At 37.6% G+C, this 23,510-nt stretch overlaps 1 protein-coding gene across 1 annotated transcript in view; it reads right to left on the reverse strand.

Annotated features, from left to right (window-relative positions):
• Positions 1-5,479, reverse strand: part of LOC126816908 (probable G-protein coupled receptor CG31760) — a 115,130-nt gene extending 109,651 nt beyond the window's left edge. The window contains exons 1-2 of the mRNA XM_050543720.2: positions 5,465-5,479; positions 3,119-3,187 (exon numbers count right to left, since the gene is read on the reverse strand). Coding sequence (XP_050399677.1) covers positions 3,119-3,187; positions 5,465-5,479 — 84 coding nt within the window. The remainder of the gene's footprint in view (positions 1-3,118; positions 3,188-5,464) is intronic.
• Between the last annotated feature and the right edge of the window lie 18,031 nt (positions 5,480-23,510).

The following is a 23,510-nucleotide window of genomic DNA, read 5'->3' on the forward strand; positions in this document are numbered from 1 at the left end:
ATGTATTTAAACGGTTTTTAAAATCGGAAAAAAAATTGTGACTCTAGAGAATCAGGGCCATAATCCAGGAAGTTAAGTTCGGGTATCCGCGATTATCAAAAGGAACCAAGATCTTAGTGTGTAATGGTGATATATTCACACGTTTTTTTAAATCGGATAAAAATTATGACCTCTACAGGAACCATAAGCTAAAAACGTGATTTTTTGTTCAATCAAGGCCATAATTCAGGAAGGTACGATCCGATATGCGCGAATATCGAATGGAACCAATATCTTTGGGTTATAAACATGCATTTCAAGTTTCATCAAAATAGGATTAAAATTGTGACCTCTACAGGGTCCACAACCTTGATATACCAACCTTCATTACGGTGTAACGGTGATATACTCAAATGGTTTTGTTAAATTGGATAATAATTGTGACCCCCAGAAGGACCACAAGCTAAAAAAGGCGATTTATCGTACAATCAGGGGCCATAATTCAGGAAGTTACGATCCGATAGGCGCAAATATCGAAAGGAACCAAGATCTTTGGGTTATAAACATACATTTCAAGTTTCACCAAAATGCCAATATCGAAAGCAACCGCGATCGTTTGGAGATAAACCTATATTTCAAGTTTCGTCAAAATCGGATAAGAGTGTCTACAAACAATTGTGGACGGGCAGACGGACGGACAGGGGAGACGACAATATACGTTCACATGAAAATGTGGGCTTTTAATCTAGATCTACTACAGAAAACCGACAGGAAAAACAACCCCACTGCTGCACGTGCTTTCTCTCTAGAACACCTGGAAGACAACTGGCCGTCTGATGACTGGGACCATGTGTACACGGATGGCTCACGCAATCCTGAAAGGGATACCAGCTCGTTTGGAATATACCTGCCAAAAGGGGAACAGGGAATGTTCGGTGTACACTGCAGAGCTTGTGACCATTCGTGATGCTATATCATGGATCTCCCATCAAAAGACTAGTAAGTTCGTCATTCCAAGCGACCCTCTGAGCAGTCTGATTTCAATCCAAAATGACAACTCGGACTCAAGACCAGAAGTCATTTTGGAAATCAGGCAGCTGTACCAGAGGGTTTTAGAGAAGGGAAGCAAAGTAGAACTCGTGTGGATTCCTTCACATGTCAACATTAGAGGAAACGAGGTGGCAGATCGACTCGCCAATGAAGGTATCAAGGACACAGCACCACTCCGCACCATAGACTACAGCACCACGGAAATCTACAGTATGGTCAAAAGACAGGTCAATTCATTCTGGGAATTAAATCTCGCTGAACTTGACACATACAGATTCCGGCTGGATGACAAGATCTACACAAAGACAACACTCAATCACCCTAGAAGAGATATTTGTAGACTTATATCGAAGCTAAGGGTGAAAGAGCGGCTGCGAGACTACAAACACCAAGACATCATCTGTGAGTGCGGAGAAGAATGTACCACCAACCATGTCCTGGTAGACTGCGAGGTATACGAGGAGGAGAGAAGGGAACTAGTGAGAACAATGGAGACCAACAACATACCATTCAACACTAAGAACCTACTCTTTCCGAGACCAGATCTGAAACTGCAAATCTTCGAACAAATCCACGCCCTAATGGACATAGTTGGACTAAGTAGAATAGTGAAGTAAGAGGGGGTCACGGCTAGACGGGTCCAGCATCTAAACACTAAACTACATAGGGGATTTATACCAAACTGGCAGGATAGTGGAGTAAGGGGGAGTCACGATCAGACGGACTCGGCATCTAAACACTATTCCACCAAAAACAGACACCAAACCTTCAGAGTGGGATAGTGGAGTAAGGGGCGGTCACGATAAGACGAGCCTGGCACCTAAACACAAACCCCACAAAGATGACATCTACCAAACTAGCAGGATAGTGGAGTAAGGGGGAGTTAAGGTCAGACGAACTCGGCACCAAAACACTGTTCCGCAAATAAAACTGATACCAAACCCAGATAGTGGAGTAAGGGGAGGCCACGATAAAACGGGCCTGGCACCTAAACACTAACCCCAAACGATGACATCTACCAATCCAGAAGCAGACGAGATCATCTACCAAACGATATGTTTTATATTAAATAAAGGGAAGAACTTCCCACTAAACAAAATCCATGGCCTAAGGCCAAATTGAAAGATTGCAAAATCATATTCTAAAAAACAGGAATCAGCTTCGGCTCTCCTATGTCATGTCTGCGATGTGGAAGCAGACGTTAAACACCAAGAACTAACTAACTAACTAACTAACTTAGTCAACGATATCAACTTTACGGTGTTTAGATCATCCGATATAAAGAAGAGACTAGAGTTCATATAGACATAAATCATATATGTAGGGCTAACTGAATATAAACGAACTCGATATGTTGCATTATAGTTATACAAGAAAATGATATTTGAAATGAATCGTTAGGCAATATGATCAAGCTGTAGTGATCCTTGGCTTTTTCTTGATGGTGATTTAATCAACGAGGGTGTAATGTGCACCGTAATCCATTTACCCTTCTATTACACAGTGTTTGTTCGATAATATCATCACTACGTACAATAATACACAAAACCAAAACATAATGCAAATAGTTTCTTTTCGGGTTATGTGACAAAATTAGTAGTGATTTGGTAACTTCCGTGAAATTAAAACTACGATGTGAAATATGAACATTGTAAAAATGTTAAAATATTGACATTAATTATGCATTATCAATGATTGTTAGCTAGGCGATCTGTTTGTATAATTTAATGTGAACGCAGCATACAGTTTTCTGTAAGAGTTAAATAATTTTGATCAGATTGAATAGATTTTTTTACTTTTTTGCATGAACCGCTTCCCCTGTAAACCATCTGTGGCAAACGTGTGGGGTTTTTTTTGAAAAAATTTACTTAAGCTTGAAATATGACAAAATACTTTAATTAGGTGCCAAAAACTCCATCAAGCAAATGCTAAATGAGCATTGGTTACCGACAAAATATAAAATCAAATATAGTGGTTTCGATAAAACCTTTGGAGGATACGGATTTCACAGGGGAACAATAGAATATAGCCATAAAATAAGTAATCAGCAATAAGAAAGAAGCACTAAAGACATTAAAGATATACTTACTGGACAGTACAAGAAAAATGCCCCCAGTAAAATAATTCTCAACAACACAGGACTTGCTGCTTTTAATACCTGTAATATAAAAATATCATCATAAAAACCCTTCATGGGCTTTAAAGAAATGTGGTTTATTTAGCCTATATAAGATATGGTACACCAATATGCATGTGCACTATTAAAAAACTTTGCGTCCAATAAATGTATAAGATCTGCGAGTGTAAAGGAAGAAGATTGAAGAGCTTTTCATACGTTTCGTTCCTTGAAATGTAATGCGTAAGAATTTGGAACTGAAAATTTTTCTTAGAGTGTAAGTGACAAGTTAGCGAAATTAGTATTTTTCATTTTGGTCATGGCACGGTGAACTAACAATGGTCATAATGTGTATTTTCCTAAAAATGATATAAGATATGTTTGCATGAAGGAAATTCTGCTTCGTTCATTTAATGCCTCTACAAAAAGCGCCTTAATTAATTAATTGTATTATCTTTCTGAAAAGCATCCAGGAATCGGCTTATGTATACTTATCTTAAACAACAACTGCTCATGGTCGGACTTGGTCATGATATTGATGAAGTGGAACTAAACACCATGTTTCATCACCCCTACCCACTTAGAATCAAAGTTATCGTGATCCAAAGCATCCACTTATCAAATTGCTTATCTCTGCTTAGCCGTAGCGGAAAATGTTAATCATCTGACCCAGTCAAGACATCCCGCTGATGAACATCTACACCAAGTTTAAACATTCTACATCACTTTGAGAGTTATTGTGTCTAAATCAAATTACTTATCACTACCTATCCTAAGCAGAATACTCTGACTATCTAACATAGTCAAGGTATTGATGTAATGAATTAAACAATTACAATCAACGTTATCGTGTCCTCAAGTCCCAAGCCATGCATAGCCTTGGACAATCAAATAAACACCTACAACAAAGTTGAACATTATCCCTCAATTATAAAGAGAGTTGTTGTGTTACAAAGTCGCGACCATTCAACTGAAATCTTTACTTAGTCTAAGCAGAAAATGCTCACCACTGAAATTAGTCAAGGTATTGATGTAATGAAACTACACATCAATTTTCATCACCCTCACCCATCATCATCGACTACAGTCAATACATTTATGTAATATACTCCTACATCAAGTTTAAACACCCTGGCAAATTCATAAAAAATATTGTGTAATCCGTTTATTTCCAGAATCCCATCTACTATCTCATTTTGTTTCTTAAGAAAATAAGTAAAATCAGTAATCTTTTCCGATTAGTAGTGGTTTAATGACAATGTGGGCATTAGGTTGTAAATATGAACATTTTGTAAATTGTGTGCAATGGCAATAAATATAAGCATTACATGGGAAAAGTACCACTTGATAAAATGCCCATCAACATTGCACTCGTAATCATAGAAATATATCTCGCTTTCGTTTGAAACCACTTTCATTTCATTACATTTAAGACTGAGTATTAAAAAAACGATCAAACTGAAGGTTTACGACAAGGAAAATTCTTTCTCGGCTAGAAATACGATAGAAATAAGATAAAATAAATCACTTGTTAATACAATCTTAGTAATCTTCTACTGATTTTATATTTTATCGCAGTTTAAGACAGAAAACGCTATATTTTATATTTATTACCAGTTCTATCATATTAACAAAATATATTCTTTACAGTCGCATAAATAATATCTGTAAATAAATAATATCTGTAAATAAATAATATCTAGTGCATTGATCTTAAAATAGTTTGGTTGCATACATGAATATCTGGTGTATGTTTAGCTAGAACGGGCTCTCTAGAGTGCTGTTGTCAAAAAAACCCATTAAACTTCCAAGACACAAGTAAATTTAAAGGGCGGTAAGAATTAAGTCATTTCTGGGAGATATAATCGTTGATGGTTCATAAATCTATTGATTTTTGCTTTCAAATTAATTTTCTCGTTCGTGGAATAAATCCCCTGAATGACACACCCTTTCAATCACGTGTAATGCGGCTACCTAAGTTTATGATATTTTCAGTAGAGGACGTATCAATACTGTCGGAGTAATCCGACTCAGCTATATATCGATTCTCCTTATTTAGTCAGAATTTACGGTGGAGGTTGAGAGTGGCGATTTAACAGCTCCAATAATAAACAGTTTGTACGATTAGTGTCATATTATCTCCCCTTCTCTTCAACACAAACACGTAAAGAAAATATATTGATGTTTTTATTGGTCTATAAACGTGATACTGAATTATTAACAGGTAATTTTAACTCAATAATCCATAACTTGGTCATAAACACTACATAATTTACACTATCTACCAAATTACAGAAGCTTATTGCTATGAAAACTCACTCTTATTTTATCCATGCATCATCTTTCTGTGATCTGTACACATGCGTACTACACAACATGTATACATCCTTTATATACGCCCCCCTTTCTTTATAAATTCAATTTGAGCTTCAAATAGATTTATTAGAAGTTTACAGCTCGTGTCTTCAAGATAAGTAGGACAATGTCTATATTTCAATGTAACAAGTCGTCGATTTGAAGATTAATCTAAGTAACAATAGAAATATAACATGTAAAATATAATATTTTGACAATATAAAGTTATCAATATAACGATGACAAATTAGAGTTTAGAAAAGTACAATGTACGTTTATGTTCGAAAAGAATGAAGAGCTATAGCGAAAAGACAACCCAAACAAGCCAACAGTGAGGCTGATGTCCCCCGCCGAAATAGGAAAATAATTAGAGGACACATATAAAAATCAAATTGCGTATCGCTCTGCTTACCCTGAGCAGAAAATGCTCATTATCAAACTTAGTCAAGGTATTACTGTAATGAAACTATACACCAAGTTTCATCAATCTCACTTAATTAGAACTAAAGTTATCGTGTCCCAAAGCATCAACCAATCAAATTGCTTATCTCTGCTTACCCTAAGCGGAAAATGCTCATCTTCGAACTCCATCAAGGCATTGACCTAATCAACACATACACCAAGTTTGAACATTCTAGCTCAATTAGGAAGAGAGTTATCGTGCCCCAAAGTATCAACCAATCAAATTGCTTATCTCTGCTTACCCTAAGCGGAAAATGCTCATCTTCGAACTCCATCAAGGCATTGACCTAATAAACACATACACCAAGTTTGAACATTCTAGCTCAATTAAAAGTTATCGTGTCCCAAAGCATCAACCAATCAAATTGCTTATCTCTGCTTACCCTAAGCGGAAAATGCTCATCTTCGAACTCCATCAAGGCATTGACCTAATCAACACATACACCAAGTTTGAACATTCTAGCCCAATTAGGAAGAGAGTTATCGTGTCCCAAAGCATCAACCAATCAAATTGCTTATCTCTGCTTACCCTAAGCGGAAAATGCTCATCTTCGAACTCCATCAAGGCATTGACCTAATAAACACATACACCAAGTTTGAACATTCTAGCTCAATTAAAAGTTATCGTGTCCCAAAGCATCAACCAATCAAATTGCTTATCTCTGCTTACCCTAAGCGGAAAATGCTCATCTTCGAACTCCATCAAGGCATTGACCTAATCAACACATACACCAAGTTTGAACATTCTAGCCCAATTAGGAAGAGAGTTATCGTGTCCCAAAGCATCAACCAATCAAATTGCTTATCTCTGCTTACCCTAAGCGGAAAATGCTCATCTTCGAACTCCATCAAGGCATTGACCTAATAAACACATACACCAAGTTTGAACATTCTAGCTCAATTAGGAAGAGAGTTATTGTGTCCCAAAAAGTGTGACGGACAGACAGACGGACAGACAGACAGACAGACAGACAGACGGACGAACCCATTTTAATAGTCCCCTGCTTTCTTCGAAAGGCGGGGGACAAAAAGAATGGGAAACGTAGAACTGCATACAGAAGGAAAATACCCTACAATATGCCCCTTGTCCGCAAATTCCCGACAAACATCTAAACAAGTATATAATGCCTCGTTCGACCAAACACAATAGCCAAAATTGACTTTTTGGAAAAAGCTAGATCAATATTAAACTAGAAAACGATTAAGACAGGTTCATTTTTTTATGTTAAAAAGAGGGAAGGGTAAATGATGTATAGGGATGTATACCCTCTTAAAACTGGCCTTTATAACATTTTAATGATGGTCAGAAAACAGCCTTTAATAATTAGATGATCAATATTCATAATATCTTCAACTAATTTAAATATTGGCAGTTTATGTACTTTTCTAAAACACGGTTATTTTGACTAAAGCATAAATATTAACCATCACTAATAAGCGTCGACCACTGGTTTGATTTATAACAGGAATTCCTAAACTTTCGTTCATAAAAACACCAAGATTGACATTACTTACAAGTATATAGCTGATATAATTTGTAGAAAGATATAGTTATATAATACAATGCTTTTACTTGTCTACATATATTCTCGGTTTATTAGTTATAGCTAATGTAATTTAAATTCCACCATGCACCATGGCGTGGTTCTGAAATGACGTACATATAGACCTCTATGACCTGGTTCCCGATCTATTAAAATATCGATGCTCAAAAACATGTAATACTAGCAGACGCTTATGTGTTTCAGGTTTTAACAAAGTATTTCAGTTTTTAATAGAAGTGTTTTAGGTTTCTACACGAGCATTCCAAGTTACAAGATAATCGGTGTTTTAAATTATAAACGGTGTATAGAGGTTGTCATATGGTAATATATCGGTTTTGTTTGCAGGGTGGTGCCGGTATATAAAACAAGATGAAATGCATGATGTACTGTATATTCATCCTACAAGTAAAATTACTTTAATCAACCAAATGTCCCCCTATTAATATAGACTTAATGAAGACAGCGTCTGGTAATGTACCATAAGTGGTTTTGATGTCAGCCATGACATTACATTAAATCCTACACAGAATGTTGTCCATGTCAAACATTATCTTCATTTCCTCTATTAACATCATTAACTAACTAGAAAATATTACACTTTGCGTTTTATTATACTATAACAAATTTATCCTTCAGATATTTTACATTTAAATAACCCTATTCGCGATATAATATAGGATCAATAACACAGCCCAACCCTTTCTTCGCTTTTTCACAATGTTTACGGTCACGATAGAATCGATTGTTGGCCGACGGGCACTTAACCAAGCGTTGCTTATATTTTCCTAGTGGCATCCATGGGCCGGTGGAAGCAATTCATGATTGGGGCGCGAGGGCTACCATCCTAGGACTTTAGGCGAGGGACCAGGGGCCTAGGCGGAGTTCTAGATCGTTGGAGACGCCTTCTAAGCGATTTCTGGCTAGTAAAATTACTCCGAAGTCAGCAATGAAGTGAAGTTTTAATTCTTTTTTTTTAAATCCCTTACCATGAAAGCACTGCAATCGATCGTGCTTTCCTGTGATACTGAACTGAACAGATATATGCATAATAATACCAAGGTTGTGGACACTCTCGAGGTCACAATTTTTATCCGATTTTGATGAAACTCACCATGCATGTTTATAAGATCTCGATTCCTTTCGATATTGGAGCATATTGGACCGTAACCTCTTGGATTATGGCCCCGGATTGTACGAAAAATGTGAAATATGAATGAAGTTTGTGAACCTTCCAGAGGCGACAATTTTTGTCCATTTCATGGTATGAAAATTAAACAATGTGTTAAGGATCAAAAGTTCTTGGATGAGTTTCCCTTTGGTACGCATCAGCCCTTCCATTCTAGAGCTATACTATACAATATGAGAAAAACTCTTTCCCGTTGTGTTTTAATTACCCAATCAGTCATAGATATAACGGAAGTCAGATGGAATGACATATTTAAGATCGACTGTCCAGTTAACTAATGGCAACCCTTGCAACTGGGAGGTTGGGGGGGGGGGGGGGCTTTTAACCCAGGGATCAGTATAGTGCATAGCAGGGTTTTTCTTCTGAAAGCCTACGTCCTACTTGTAGAAGTTTCACTTCTATGTTAAAATCAGGCCTCGCCCAGTTACGTCACTGTATCTAACTGGATAGTTACTTGCGTGCAGCAACCTGGATAAAAGAGTACTTGCGGCCAGTTTATGGGTTAAATCGACCCCCCCCCCCCCCGATGAAATCGTTTTGCTAAAAACATTAGACATGACCTTATTGCTTGTAAAAAATACTATCTTCAAAATATTATCACTGAAGTTGGATTATGGCCCAGTACTCATATTGGCGTATTTTACAAAATCAGTAAACTTTCAAGATAAATGGGGTTTAACGTCCACTCGACACAAACTAGGTCATTTCGAGACTAACATATGTTTTTTTTAAATTTTATTTCAATAATTTACTTGCGCGTAGGGGTCTTTAGCAGTGGGAGGAAACCGGAGGACCCGGAGAAAACCCACGAGGTTGGACAGCCGACCCTACTCCTTGTCACGTACAACCGCGGATTCGAAACCACGCCAGTTGACTCAATGACAGGCCTTATGATACAGCGCGCGCGTGTTAACCATTCTGCCCCCCCACCCCGAAATATTCGATACAGTGTTTGCAAAGTACAGTGTTTCACAAAGAACCTTTGGCATAAGGGTCTTGAATTATGCCAAACCCAAATGGACAGAGGTACGCGGAATTCGAATTCAACCGTCATTATGGTGCAACGGTGATATATTTAAACGGTTTTCAAAATCGGATAAAATTGACATCTATAGGGGGTCCAGACGTTAAAAACGGGATTTTTCGCACAATCGGGGACCATAATCCAGGAAGTTACGGTCCGATATGAGCGAATATCGACAGGAACCGAGATCATTGGAACATAAATATAATTATATTTTAAGTTTCATCAAAATCGGATAAAAATTGTGACCTTTAGAGGTTACACAACCTTGGTATTATACACGTTAACACTATTTGCATATGGGGAGTGCCATTTTGTCGGGAAGTTTCGGTCCGATTTTCACGATATTCGATCTCAACCGCTCTTATGTACGGTGCCCCGTTCAGCGACAATTTTCCCTATAGAAAGTTGAACTCGACAGGGCGAATGTGCACACTTCAGTGGCTTGTCTCGAAGTGATTTCTAGCTAACCACGGGGTGCAATTAACACTCAGCATAAGAGTCTATGAGTCTATAAATAGTCATTAGTCATCGCACGTGAAATTCTCTACACGGGGGTTGGGATAGCCTAGTGATCTAGAGTGCCGAGCTTCGACCTCTGGCTGGCCGATCACCTCTGGCTTGCGGTTTCGATCTCTGGTGTGAGTGCATGCGGGTTTACTCCGGTTACTCCGGTTTCCTCCCACAGGAAGGATCCCTACTTAGAGGTCACAATGTTTATCTGATCCGATCTTCGTTCCTTTTCATATCTTAGGTAACTTCCTAGATTATGGCCCCTGATTGTACGAAAAATTACGTTGTTAGCTTGTGGACCCTCTAAAGGTCACAATTTTTATCGGATTTAAAAAAAAAACCGTTCAAATTGATCACCGTTTCACCATAAAGTAGGGTGCCCCACCATAAATAACTATCTCCAAATATCTCGACAATTACACCACAATATTTATATATATATATACCAAGCCTTAAATCAGTGTCGCACATTTATAGTCACTAAAAAACGGTCATGTAACGGTCATGTTGTATTTAATAAGCTATGACCATTTAGCCATCCATATAAGGCTGAAAAATGGTTACGAGTGTCGGTCATAACATCCGGGCACTTTTGAGTAAAAAATAGGTTATGTGTCCTTGTTTTGAAATTAGTCTCGCTTAACCAGCCCACCGACCATTCTCCGTCTGATTGACTGGCAGGGATAATCAAGACTACTTTTTAACGAAGCATAATAGAAAGCCGGAACAAGAAATTGAAATTAGAAACACGCACGTTAGGTAACTCAACAATTGTTTCAAGAACCTTGTAAAAGTAAAATGAAACTACTGCTAGTATCATGTTCTTGTCTTACCCGAGTGTTTCAGATATATTATTTGTACTACACCAAAAGATGCCGCTCCTAACGGTATAGTTAATGATAAAGCAATTTTAAAAAATAAAACGAACGTAATTTCTAAAGCTGCTGTAATAACCAAAAAGCTAAATATTACTGCTGTTCAGAATCGTCAACAATAGATTATTTTACGGCTGTAATAATTGATAAATGTGTAGAGAATTTGTTGTTGTCTTAGTGTTTAACGTCCGCTTCCATCGAAGATCATATCGCAGACAAGTTGTCGTATTTTCATTTTTATTATCTTAACGCATAAGTAGGGATCCTTCCTGTGGGAGGAAACCGCAGTAACCGGAGTAAACCCACATGTACTCACACCAGAGATCGAAACCGCAAGCCAGAGGTGATCGGCCAGCCAGAGGTCGAAGCTCGGCACTCTAGATCACTAGGCTATCCCAACCCCCGTGTAGAGAATTTCACGTGCGATGACTATTTATAGACTCATAGACTCTCATTCTGAGTGTTAATGGCACTGCATGGTTAGCTAGAAATCACTTCGAGACAAGCCACTGAAGTGTGCACATTCGCCCTGTCGAGTTCAACTTTCTATAGGGAAAATTTTCGCTGCACGGGGCACCGTACATAAGGGCGGTTGAGATCGAATGTCGTGAAAATCGGACCGAAACTTCACGACAAAATTGCACTCCCCATATGCAAATAGTGCAAACGTGTATAATACCAAGGTTGTGTAACCTCTAAAGGTCACAATTGTTATCCGATTTTGATGAAACTTAAAATATATGTTTATGTCCCAATGAGCTCGGTTCCTGTCGATATTCGCACATATCGGACCGTAACTTCCTGGATTATGGTCCCCGATTGTGCGAAAAATCCCGTTTTTAACGTCTGGACCCCCTATAGATGTCAATTTTATCCGATTTTGAAACCCGTTCAAAAACTTGACACTGATGTATTTCAACAAATTTTTTTTTCTAGTAAGTCAAATAAATTTTAAAGTGTTTCTAACGATAGTAAGTAGTAAGAAGCCTTTAACTTCATAAAATTGTAAAGTCACGTGGATCACGTGACCTTTGAGCATATAAAGATGAAAAACCTGAAAAACACGTGCAAACACAAACTCGTGAGGTCAATCGATGCAAGTTTGCTTAAACTAAACACGCACACGTAAATTGAACTGGAAAAACAAATTAAAATTGTTATTTTCATCTTTGTTAGAAAATGCCGCGCCTTTTAAATGTAGAACGTCTACGTGCTATAGGTAGGCTCTATGCTGGTCAGTCTGTGGTCACTGTTGCAAGAGCCTTTAATTGTTCACGCCAGACAATAATTGATCTTAGAATGAGAGTGCTTCAAACTGTCAAACGTGGTGCTTCCGCCCAAGGGCGTGGTTTCGAATCCGCGGTTGTACGTGACAAGGAGTAGGGTCGGCTGTCCAACCTCGTGGGTTTTCTCCGGGTCCTCCGGTTTCCTCCCACTGCTAAAGACCCCTACGCGCAAGTAAATTATTGAAATAAAATTTTAAAAAAAACATATGTTAGTCCCGAAATGACCTAGTTTGTGTCGAGTGGACGTAAAACCCCATTTCTCGCTCTCCCTCTCTCGAATATTTGGGGTAGTGCATCTATTTAAACATTATCTTGAATGTATACTGATTTTGTAAAATACGCCAATATGAGTACTTAAACCAAATATTAAAAATCTAGTCTCAAAAATCCCGAGTGTCAAGGTTTTAATTTGGCTGAGTATATAACCGTTACACCATAATGACGGTTGAATTCGAATTCCGCGTACCTCTGTCCATTTCTAGCCAAATGTGGGTTTGGCATAATTCAAGACCCTTATGCCAAAGGTTTTTTGTGAAACACTGTACTTTGCAAACACTGTATCGAATATTTCGGGGGGGGGGGGGGGCGGGATGACCGAATGGTTAACACGCGCGCGCTGTATCATAAGGCCTGTCATTGAGTCAACTGGCGTGGTTTCGAATCCGCGGTTGTACGTGACAAGGAGTAGGGTCGGCTGTCCAACCTCGTGGGTTTTCTCCGGGTCCTCCGGTTTCCTCCCACTGCTAAAGACCCCTACGCGCTAGTAAATTATTGAAATAAAGTTTAAAAAAAAACATATGTTAGTCCCGAAATGACCTAGTTTGTGTCGAGTGGACGTAAAACCCCATTTCTCGCTCTCCCTCTCTCGAATATTTGGGGTAGTGCATCTATTTAAACATTATCTTGAAAGTATACTGATTTTGTAAAATACGCCAGTATGAGTACTGGGCCATAATCCAACTTCAGTGATAATATTTTGAAGATAGTATTTTTTACAAGCAATAAGGTCATGTCTACAATTTTTAGCCAAACGATTTCATCGGGGGGGGGGGGGGGCGCTTTACCCCATAAACTGGCCGCAAGTAATCTTTTATCCAGGTTGCTGCACGCAAGTAACTATCCAGTTAGATACAGTGACGTAACTGGGCGAGGCCTGATTTTAACATAGACGCTAAACTTCTAGAAGTAGGACGTAGGCTTTCAGAAGACAAAACCCTGCTATGCACTATACTGATCCCTGGGTTAAAAGCCCCCTCCCCCGCCACACACACACATTCCCCAACCCTCCCAGTTGCAAGGGTTGCCATTAGTTAACTGGACAGTCGACCTTAAATATGTCATTCCATCTGACTTCCGTTATTGGGTAATTAAAACACGACGGGAAAGAGTTTTTCTCATATTATATAGTATAGCTCTACAATGGAAAAGCTGATGCGAACCAAAGGAAAACTCATCCAAGAACTTTTGATCCTTAACACATTGTTTAATTTTCATCTCATGAATTGTCGCCTCTGGAAGGTTCACAAACTTCATTCATATTTCACATTTTTCGTACAACCTGGGACCATAATCCAAGAGGTTACGGTCCAATATGCGCCAATATCGAAAGGAATCGAGATCTTATAAACATGCATGGTAAGTTTCATCAAAATCGGATAAAAATTGTGACCTCGAGAGTGTCCACAACCTTGGTATTATTATGCATATATCTGTTCAGTTCTGTATCACAGGAAAGCACGATCGATTGCAGTGCTTTCATAGTAAGGGATTTAAAAAAAAGAATTAAAGCTTCACTTCATTGCTGACTTCGGAGTAATTTTACTAGCCAGAAATCGCTTAGAAGTCGTCTCCAACGATCTAGAACCCCGCCTAGGCCCCTGGCCCCTCGCCTAAAGTCCTAGGATAGTAGCCCTCGCGCCCCAATCATGAATTGCTTCCACCGGTCCATGGATGCCACTAGGAAAATGTAAGCAACGTTTGGTTAAGTGCCCGTCGGCCAACAATCGATTCTATCGTGACCGTAAACATTGTGAAAAAGCGAAGAAAGGGTTGGGCTGTGTTATTGATCCTATATAATATCGCGAATAGGGTTATTTAAATGTAAAATATCTGAAGGATAAATTTGTTATAGTATAATAAAACGCAAAGTGTAATATTTTCTAGTTAGTTAATGATGTTAATAGAGGAAATGAAGATAATGTTTGACATGGACAACCTTCCGTGTAAGATTTAATGTAATGTCATGGCTGACATTAAAACCTCCAGACGCTGTCTTCATTAAGTCTATACTAATGGGGGCATGTTGGTTGATTAAAGTAATTTTACTTGTAGGATGAATATACAGTACATCATGCATTTCATCTTGTTTTATATACCGGTACCACCCTGCAAACAAAACCGGTATATTACCATATGACAACCGCTATACACCGTTATAATTTAAAACACCGATTATCTTGTAACATGGAATGCTCGTGTAGAATCCTGAAACACTTCTATTAAAAACTGAAATACTTTGTTAAAACCGGAAACACATAAGCGTCTGAGAGTATTACATGTTTTTGAGCATCGATATTTTAATAGATCGGGAACCAGGTCATACAGGTCATATGTACGTCATTTCAGAACCACGCCACGGTGCATGGTGGAATTTAAATTACATTAGCTATAACTAATAAACCGAGAATATATGTAGACAAGTAAAAGCATTGTATTATATAACTATATCTTTCTACAAATTATATCAGCTATATACTTGTAAGTAATGTCAATCTTGGTGTTTTTATGAACGAAAGTTTAGGAATTCCTGTTATAAATCAAACCAGTGGTCGACGCTTATTAGTGATGGTTAATATGTATTCTCTAGTCAAAATAACCATGTTTTAGAAAGGTACATAAACTGCCAATATTTAAATTAGTTGAAGATGTTATGAATATTGATCATCTAATTATTAAAGTCTGTTTTCCGACCATCATTAAAATGTTATACAGGCCAGTTTTAAGAGGGTATACATCCCTATACATCATTTACCCTTCCCTCTTTTTAACATAAAAAAATGAACCTGTCTTAATCGTTTTCTAGTTTAAAATTGATCTAACTTTTTCCAAAAAATCAATTTTGGCTATTGTGTTTGGTCGAACGAGACATTATATACTTGTTTAGATGTTTGTCTTTTCGCTATAGCTCTTATGATTCATTCTTTTCGAACATAAACATACATTGTACTTTTCTAAACTCTAATTTGTCATCGTTATATTGATAACTTTATATTGTCAAAATATTATATTTTACATGTTATAGTTCTATTGTTACTTAGATTAATCTTCATTTCGACGACTTGTTACATTGAAATATAGACATTGTCCTACTTATCTTGAAGACACGAGCTGTAAACTTATAATAAATCTATTTGAAGCTCAAATTGAATTAATAAAGACAGAGTGGCGTATATAAAGGATGTATACATGTTGTGTAGTACGCATGTGTACAGATGACAGAAAGATGATGCATGGATAAAATGAGAGTGGGTTTTCATAGCAATAAGCTTCTGTAATTTGGTAGATAGTGTAAATTATGTAGTGTTTATGACCAAGTTATGGATTATTGAGTTAAAATTACCTGTTATTAATTCAGCATCACGTTTATAGACCAACAAAAACATCAATATATTTTCTTTACGTGTTTGTGTTGAAGAGAAGGGGAGATAATATGACACTAATCGTACAAACTGTTTATTATTGGGGCTGTTAAATCGCCACTCTCAACCTCCATCGTAAATTCGGACTAAATAAGGAGAATCGATATATAGCTGAGTCGGATTACTCCGACAGTATTGATACGTTCTCTACTGAAAAGATCATAAACTTAGGTAGCCGCATTACACGTGATTGAAAGGGTGTGTCATTCAGGGGATTTATTCCACGAACGAGAAAATTAATTTGAAAGCAAAAATCAATAGATTTATGAACCATCACGATTATATCTCCCAGAAATGACTTAATTCTTACCGCCCTTTAAATTTACTTGTGTCTTGGAAGTTTAATGGGTTTTTTGACAACAGCACTCTAGAGAGCCCGTTCTAGCTAAACATACACCAGATATTCATGTATGCAACCAAACTTTTTTAAGATCAATGCACTAGATATTTTTTATTTACAGATATTATTTATGCGACTGTAAAGAATATATTTTGTTAATATGATAGAACTGGTAATAAATATAAAATATAGCGTTTTCTGTCTTAAACTGCGATAAAATATAAAATCAGTAGAAGATTACTAAGATTGTATTAACAAGTGATTTATTTTATCTTATTTCTATCGTATTTCTAGCCGAGAAAGAATTTTCCCTGTCGTAAACCTTCAGTTTGATCGTTTTTTTTTAATACTCAGTCTTATATATATTGTAGTTTACTTGTATTTAATCTTTTGTAAAAAAAAAGAGATGTAATATAGTGTCCAGGTAATCAAGACTACATGTAGTATCTTGACTATATAAGATTTTAGGGTCTGGGTAATCTGGATGATATATAGCGACACGTGACCTGAGGTTGCAAGGGTGGATGCACGTGGGAGAATAAAAGATATTCAACACACATGGTTGTTGCTTGGTCATTTTTAGAATGATATATATATATATACAGGGTGACCCCCAAAAAATGCCACTCATGAAAACTTCAATTACATGCAAAGTCCTTTTTGCATTTTATTCATATTTGGTACAAATAAACTTTAGTTTATGCCTGACATTTCTACCCAGTTTCAAAGATTTTGGTTTGATTATCATTTTTTTTTGTCCGTTCCAAGATATGCTCTAAATGTCCACCTCTGCGCCTCAAGCAGACCTGAATCCGACGTGCAAAATTGTCAATTACTCTCACACACTCCTCCCTAGGGATTCTCCTGATTTTGGCAGTGATGGCCGTCTTCAGTTCAGGGATAGTCTGGGGATTGTCCTGGTACACATTATCTTTGAGATAGCCCCACAGAATTCGATATAAGAGTAGGCCGTAGCGGCGCTGCCCGGGCAAAATTTCCCTCAAAGCACACTGTATGGCGTATGCCCGTCTTCATTAGCCCAGGTTTGGAGCAGGACAGTAGGACCTTAAACCCCATTTCATTTCATTTCTACAACCTACAATGAGATGCTTTATAACCAGTTCATAAAGAAAATACCGTACTGAATGGTGTAAACGGGGGGAATTGTCGTCTGAAAAACCCTAACCCGTGACTCACCTAGAGTGCTCCACAATTTTTATACGTCCACATAATGTGGACAGGGGCCACGATGGCTAAGCGGTTAAGACGCTGGCTTGTTAGTCTGGAGGTCGCGGGTTCGGTCCCGGTGTTGGCCGAGAAAGTTCATCGGGATTTCCGGCGTGGTTTACCCTTGTCAGTGGTGCAGGACAGAGGGCCCGATAAGGACATCTATCTTGTCGTTTGGATGGGACAAAAACCGAGGTCCCGTGCACTTAAACGATCCCTTGGCAGTTGTAATTCGGTATAAGAGTAGGCCGTAGCGCCGTGTCCGGGCAAAATTTCCCCCCTATCACACTGCATGGTTATGTCCTTCTTCATTAGACCAATCGATCAGAACAGTAGGACGTTAAACCCCATTTCATTTTCATAATGTTGACGTATTATGCCGTCACGCCTGTGTGTGTTTATGTGTCGCATACAAGGCGCAATTCTTACGGATTATCTTGAAACTTTGCATACCTATTCCTTTTACCCTAAGGGTGGCCCCTATTGTTTTAGGTGCATGCTTGACCAACAGGGACAGATCCACGCCCAATTTGTCTGTGTGTCGCCTAAAGGCCGCAATTCTTAACAGAGCTACACCCATTTGTTCTTTGTGTCTGTGTATTGTCTGCAGGCCAAAATTCATTCTTAATGGATCGTCTTGGAACTTGGCATATGTATTCCTTATAGCCTAAAACGGCAACTATTAATTTTGGTGTACGTCCCGGCCCCCAGTGTCAGAGTCACGCTCAACTTTTGTATTTATCGTATACAGGCCGCAATTCTGAATGGAGCATATTGGAACTTGGTATATTTATTCCTTATACTCTAAAAAACTATTGATTTTGGTACATGATCCGCCCCCCCCCCCTTCGCTTTTGGGTGGTGGCACACGCACTTTTTGTTAATAATTTGTCTGTAAATAATATACAGGTTGCAATTATTAACAGATTTCAATACATCATAGGGTTGTACTTTTTTTTAAAATAGGTCCATGTCCAACCCGAGGGAGCCACGGTAAGACGCTGACTCACTAGCCTGGAAGTCGCCTGTGCTCCAAGAAAATTCCTAATTTTAATTATGAATTTTCTGGGAACACTTAAAATCTAAGCACAAGAATGTTCTTAAAAGAACATTCTTGTGCTTAGATTTTAAGTAGACTTCATGGTAAGTACAATCCCCTTCTTATGTGTTCCAAGAAAAAGCTTAAGCACAACTTTGTTCTTAAAATTTGTCAATCAAGGTATAGGGCTTGCTTACCAAACTTAAGTCTGTTCTGCTTTAAACAAGTTATCTGACCATAGAGTCTAGAGATATTCGACATTTCCGACGTGATTTGATACCAAATATGACGGACAACTTTGATTCCTCTTTCAGCTGATAGGGTATGGTCCTAAAGTAAATAAAACACATCTTCAGAACAAATAATCCCCTGGGTTCCTACTCCAGAACGGGTTCCAAGATGAACACATAACAAAATCTCGGTAGAACTAGTAGAAGACTGATTAGATTCAAATATGGCGGACAAAATTCTTCTTTCGTGAGAATGGTGCCACAGTTGACCTATAATTAAAAAGTGCCCAAATATATGCAGCAAATACAAAAATTCATATCGTTTGGTTTTCAGCAAATACTTGAAATTTTATTCATATCGTTTGGTTTTCAGGAAATAGTTGAAATTCTATTCATATCGTTTGGTTTTCAGCAAATAGATGAAATTCTATTTATATCGTTTGGTTTTCAGCAAATTGTTGAAATTCTATTCATATCGTTCTACTCATATCGTTTGATGTTAAAGGACAATATTGGTGTCAGTCATTGTTACATATGTGATAGAACTTGTTAAACACGCTCCAGAGGATATCTGACCATTCAAAAAAATAACCGAATGTCACTACATAAGAGAAAACGAGGAAAAAAGAAATAGCCCGTACATTCTCTAGTTTTTATTCATTCTATACTTAATAAAAACATGGTAATGCACGGCCTTTTTCTACTTTTTTTCATTTTCTATTAACTAGTGACAGTCAATTCTTTTTATAAATTGTCAGATATCATCTCACAGTCTCATATAACAACTTTTGGTCTTCGAAGGAATTATCAGTTAGCAGAAATTCGCCCGTGCATCTATTATCGCTCGTTACTTCAGTCAGTTATATAGAAGAATAACTCGTGTTATCCTTTTGCTATTGTCAGGTGATATTCTCTTCTGAGGGGCACTTTTATTTATATGTCAATTATGGCACCATGCTCAAGAAAGACGAATTTTGTCCGCCGTACTTGAAACAGATTAGTCTTTTACCGGGATTTCGTTATGTGTTCAGCTTGGAACCGGTTCTGGAGTAGGAACCCAGGTGATTTTTTGTTCTGAAGTGGTGTTTTATTTACTTTGGGATCATACCCTATCAGCTGAAACAGGAATAAAAGTTGTCCGTTATATTTGAAATAAACCTTTCTATCGGGGTCATTAGGGGGCGTTCTGAAGTACAGAAACCAAGTGATATTCTCTTTTGAAGGGCACTTGTTATTTATAGGTCAACTGTGGCACCATTCTCACGAAAGAAGAATTTTTGTCCGCTATATTTGAAACAAATCAGTCTTCTACTAGTTCTACTGAGATTTTGTGATGTGTTCAGTTTGGATCCTGAGGGGTTGGATTAGCGTGCGCGCGCTGTATCATAAAGTCTGTCATTGAGTCGACTGGCGTGGTTTCGAATCCCCGGTTGTACGTGACAAGGAGTAGGTCGCCTGTCCAACCTCGTGGGTTTTCTCCGGGTCCTCCTGTTTCCTCCCACTGCTAAAAGACCCCTATGCGCAAGCGAATAATTGAAATAAAATTAAACCATATGTTAGTCCTGAAATGACCTAGTTTGTGTTGAGTGGACGTTAAACCCCATTTATCTCTCTCTCAGTTTGGATCCCGTTCTGAAGTACAGAAACCAGGTGATATTCTCTTCTGAAGTGCACTTTTTATTTAAAGGTCAACTGTGGCACCATTCTCACGAAAGAAGAGTTTTGTCCGCCATACTTTTGTCAGTCTTCTACTAGTTCTACCGAGATTTTGTTATGTGTTCAGCTTGGAACCCGTTCTGGAGTAGGAAATGAAATGAAATGAAATGGGGTTTAACGTCCTACTGTTCTGAAAACCCAGGGGATTATTTGTTCTGAAATTATGTTTTATTTACTTTACTTGAACATGTGTAGCGGAGATTAACTTTGTCCGCAAAAATTTGAATTAAATCGACTTTTTCCGCTATTTCGGGGGCGTACAGCCCCTAAACCAAGGGGATGTGCAACTTAAGAATTCCCATTCTGAACATCGGCCATCATGGTGCCTCCGTTAGGCATAGTGCCAATTTTGTCCGCGAGTTTAAGAACAACGGTCAGCTAGCTGCCCTACTAATAGATCGTATACATAATCTAGTACAGTTTTATGATGTCATTTTTTTTTTTTTTTTTTTTAACAATATTTTATTCAGAAAAATTTTTGGATCGGGGAACATGCTTAGCCTATGGACCCCCTCTCCATAGTATACAAATACAAACATTAAAATACAAAATAATAGTAATAAATATAGAAGATAATTGAAATTTGATGGCTATTTACATTATATACAATTTACACAGCCACAACAATGTTTAAATTCAAAATTCATGACTTTAAAACCTCTTGGAGATGTCGAGAAAATCATGGACTGCATTAAATATCTGTGTTGCCTTATAGCTATCTTTTACGCCAAATAATAGGGAGTTAATATTGTGATGTTCTGTTTCTAATTTAAAAATAGTTTGAGAACGGGCATCTGAATGTAAAGAGCAAACTAACAGAAAGTGTTCAGAGTCTTCAAAACAGTGACCGCAATCGCATGTAGGAATGTCCGAAATATGCCTTAGAAATTTATGTCCGTTTAAATCACTGCAAGAAAGTCGAAGGCGAGAATGGAGAATTTGATTCTTCCTGCAAGCAATGTAGTAGACAGACGGAACAGAGTTGTCTGTAGCTCGTAATTTTGATTTAAAAGAAGAAATTGTAAGTGCGTTTTTTGGTAGCATTATCAAGTGTATTCCATTCTTTAATAGTGGATGGTATGAAAGTAGAAGAGAAGAGAGTTGTTCGGCAAAAATAATCTGGTAAATTGTTTTGGTTTCGTAGATTGTATGAATATGATTGATTACAAGGAATAAGTTTAAATAAATAGTCGGGAGTAAAATGATTTAAAATTTTATACATTAATATTAGTTTGTGTCGCCTTCTTCGTTCTTGCAGTGATATAAACCCGGTCTCCTGATATAATAGCCTACGACGGGTACCCTTTACGGCACCGCATATAGTCCTGAGTGCATATAATTGTAAATATTCTAGTTTGTTAGTCGGTTCAGCAGTGCTCCCGTCCCATATTACGTCACAGTAGTAAAAATGAGGAAGAATGTAAGAAGTGTACATGGTTTCTAGGGATTTGCGACTAAGTCGGTACTTTAGAGATCGAAGACAGTTCACGAGTTTACCAGTTTTTGTTAAGATGTTATTGATATAAATATCCCACTTACAATTATTTTGAAATGTCAGTCCCAGGTGCTTGTGATACGAAACTTCTTGAATTTGAATGCTGTCTAAGTTTAGTGTCGGTAGTAAAATTTTCTTCTTAGTATTAAGTGCAAGTGTTTCAATTTTTAGCGGGTTAAAGGATACCAGGCATGTTTTTGCCCAAATATTCATTTTTTCTAGATCAGCATTAAGAACATTCGCACATGCTGTTGGGTCACTTACTTTTATATATAAACTTGTATCGTCTGCAAATAGTCTGATGTTCGGGTCGATGTTTTTGACAATATCATTGATATAAGTAAGGAACAAAAGGGGTCCGAGAACGGAGCCCTGTGGGACACCAGCTGGGACAGTCAGGGGTTCAGAGGAAGCACCCCCAATATCCACGCATTGTTTTCTATTACTAAGATAGTCTTCAAACCACTCTAGTAGATCTCCTCTGATCCCAACTGCCCCTAACTTATGACAAAGTGCAGCATGCCACACTCTGTCAAAAGCCTTGCTGATGTCACAGAACACCGTTCTCGTATACTGGCCTTGATCGATGGCTTGACAAAAAAAGTGCGTAAGGTCTATTAGTTAATAAGTAGTTGAGTCCCCGTGCAAAAAAACGCTTTGTAGCTTAGTTATAGTGTTGTGGTCCTTAAAGAAGTTAAAGACATGTTTGTAAATGCATTTCTAAATTTTTTTTACAACAATACTTAATAATGATATTGGTCTATAATTACCACAAAGAATTGGGTCACCCTTTTAAAAAATTGTTGGTACATGCTTACAGTTTAAAGAGATGTTAATTAATTTACATAATGGTTCACTTATTTCAGAAGATAGAAATTTTATTAATTTCCCGCTAATTTCGTCATGCTCTGTAGCTTTAGAAGTGTCAATTGTTGAAATCATGTCTCTAACTTCTTTTGGTGTTAGTAATATGTTGCACAATGAGTGTTCTTCGTGCTCGAGATCCGGAAGATTTGCATTAGTGTAGTCTAGCTGTGATTGGTTAATAAAAAAATTCGTTTAAATAGTGTGCTTTATCTTTAGGATTAAATAATGGGGTCCCATCTTTCATAAGTGGTGGAATTTCTCCACCTTTTTTATCCTTAACAAACTAGTTAACAAGACGCCACCACCCTTTTTTGCCAAAATTGTTTGTACTGTTAATTTCGTCGTCTAATTTTTGATAATATTCTTTTTTACAGTTTCTTATTAAATTAATATATGTATTTCTAATATGTCTAAAATTTTGCCAATCAGTTGCCAAATTATTTTTTTATTTTTTTTCCTTCTCATTTTCCTAATAGTGTTATTTATCCATAATTTGTCTTTAGGTCTA

The sequence above is a fragment of the Patella vulgata genome, chromosome 3 (assembly GCF_932274485.2).
Source record: "Patella vulgata chromosome 3, xgPatVulg1.2, whole genome shotgun sequence".
Lineage (NCBI taxonomy): Eukaryota > Metazoa > Mollusca > Gastropoda > Patellidae > Patella > Patella vulgata.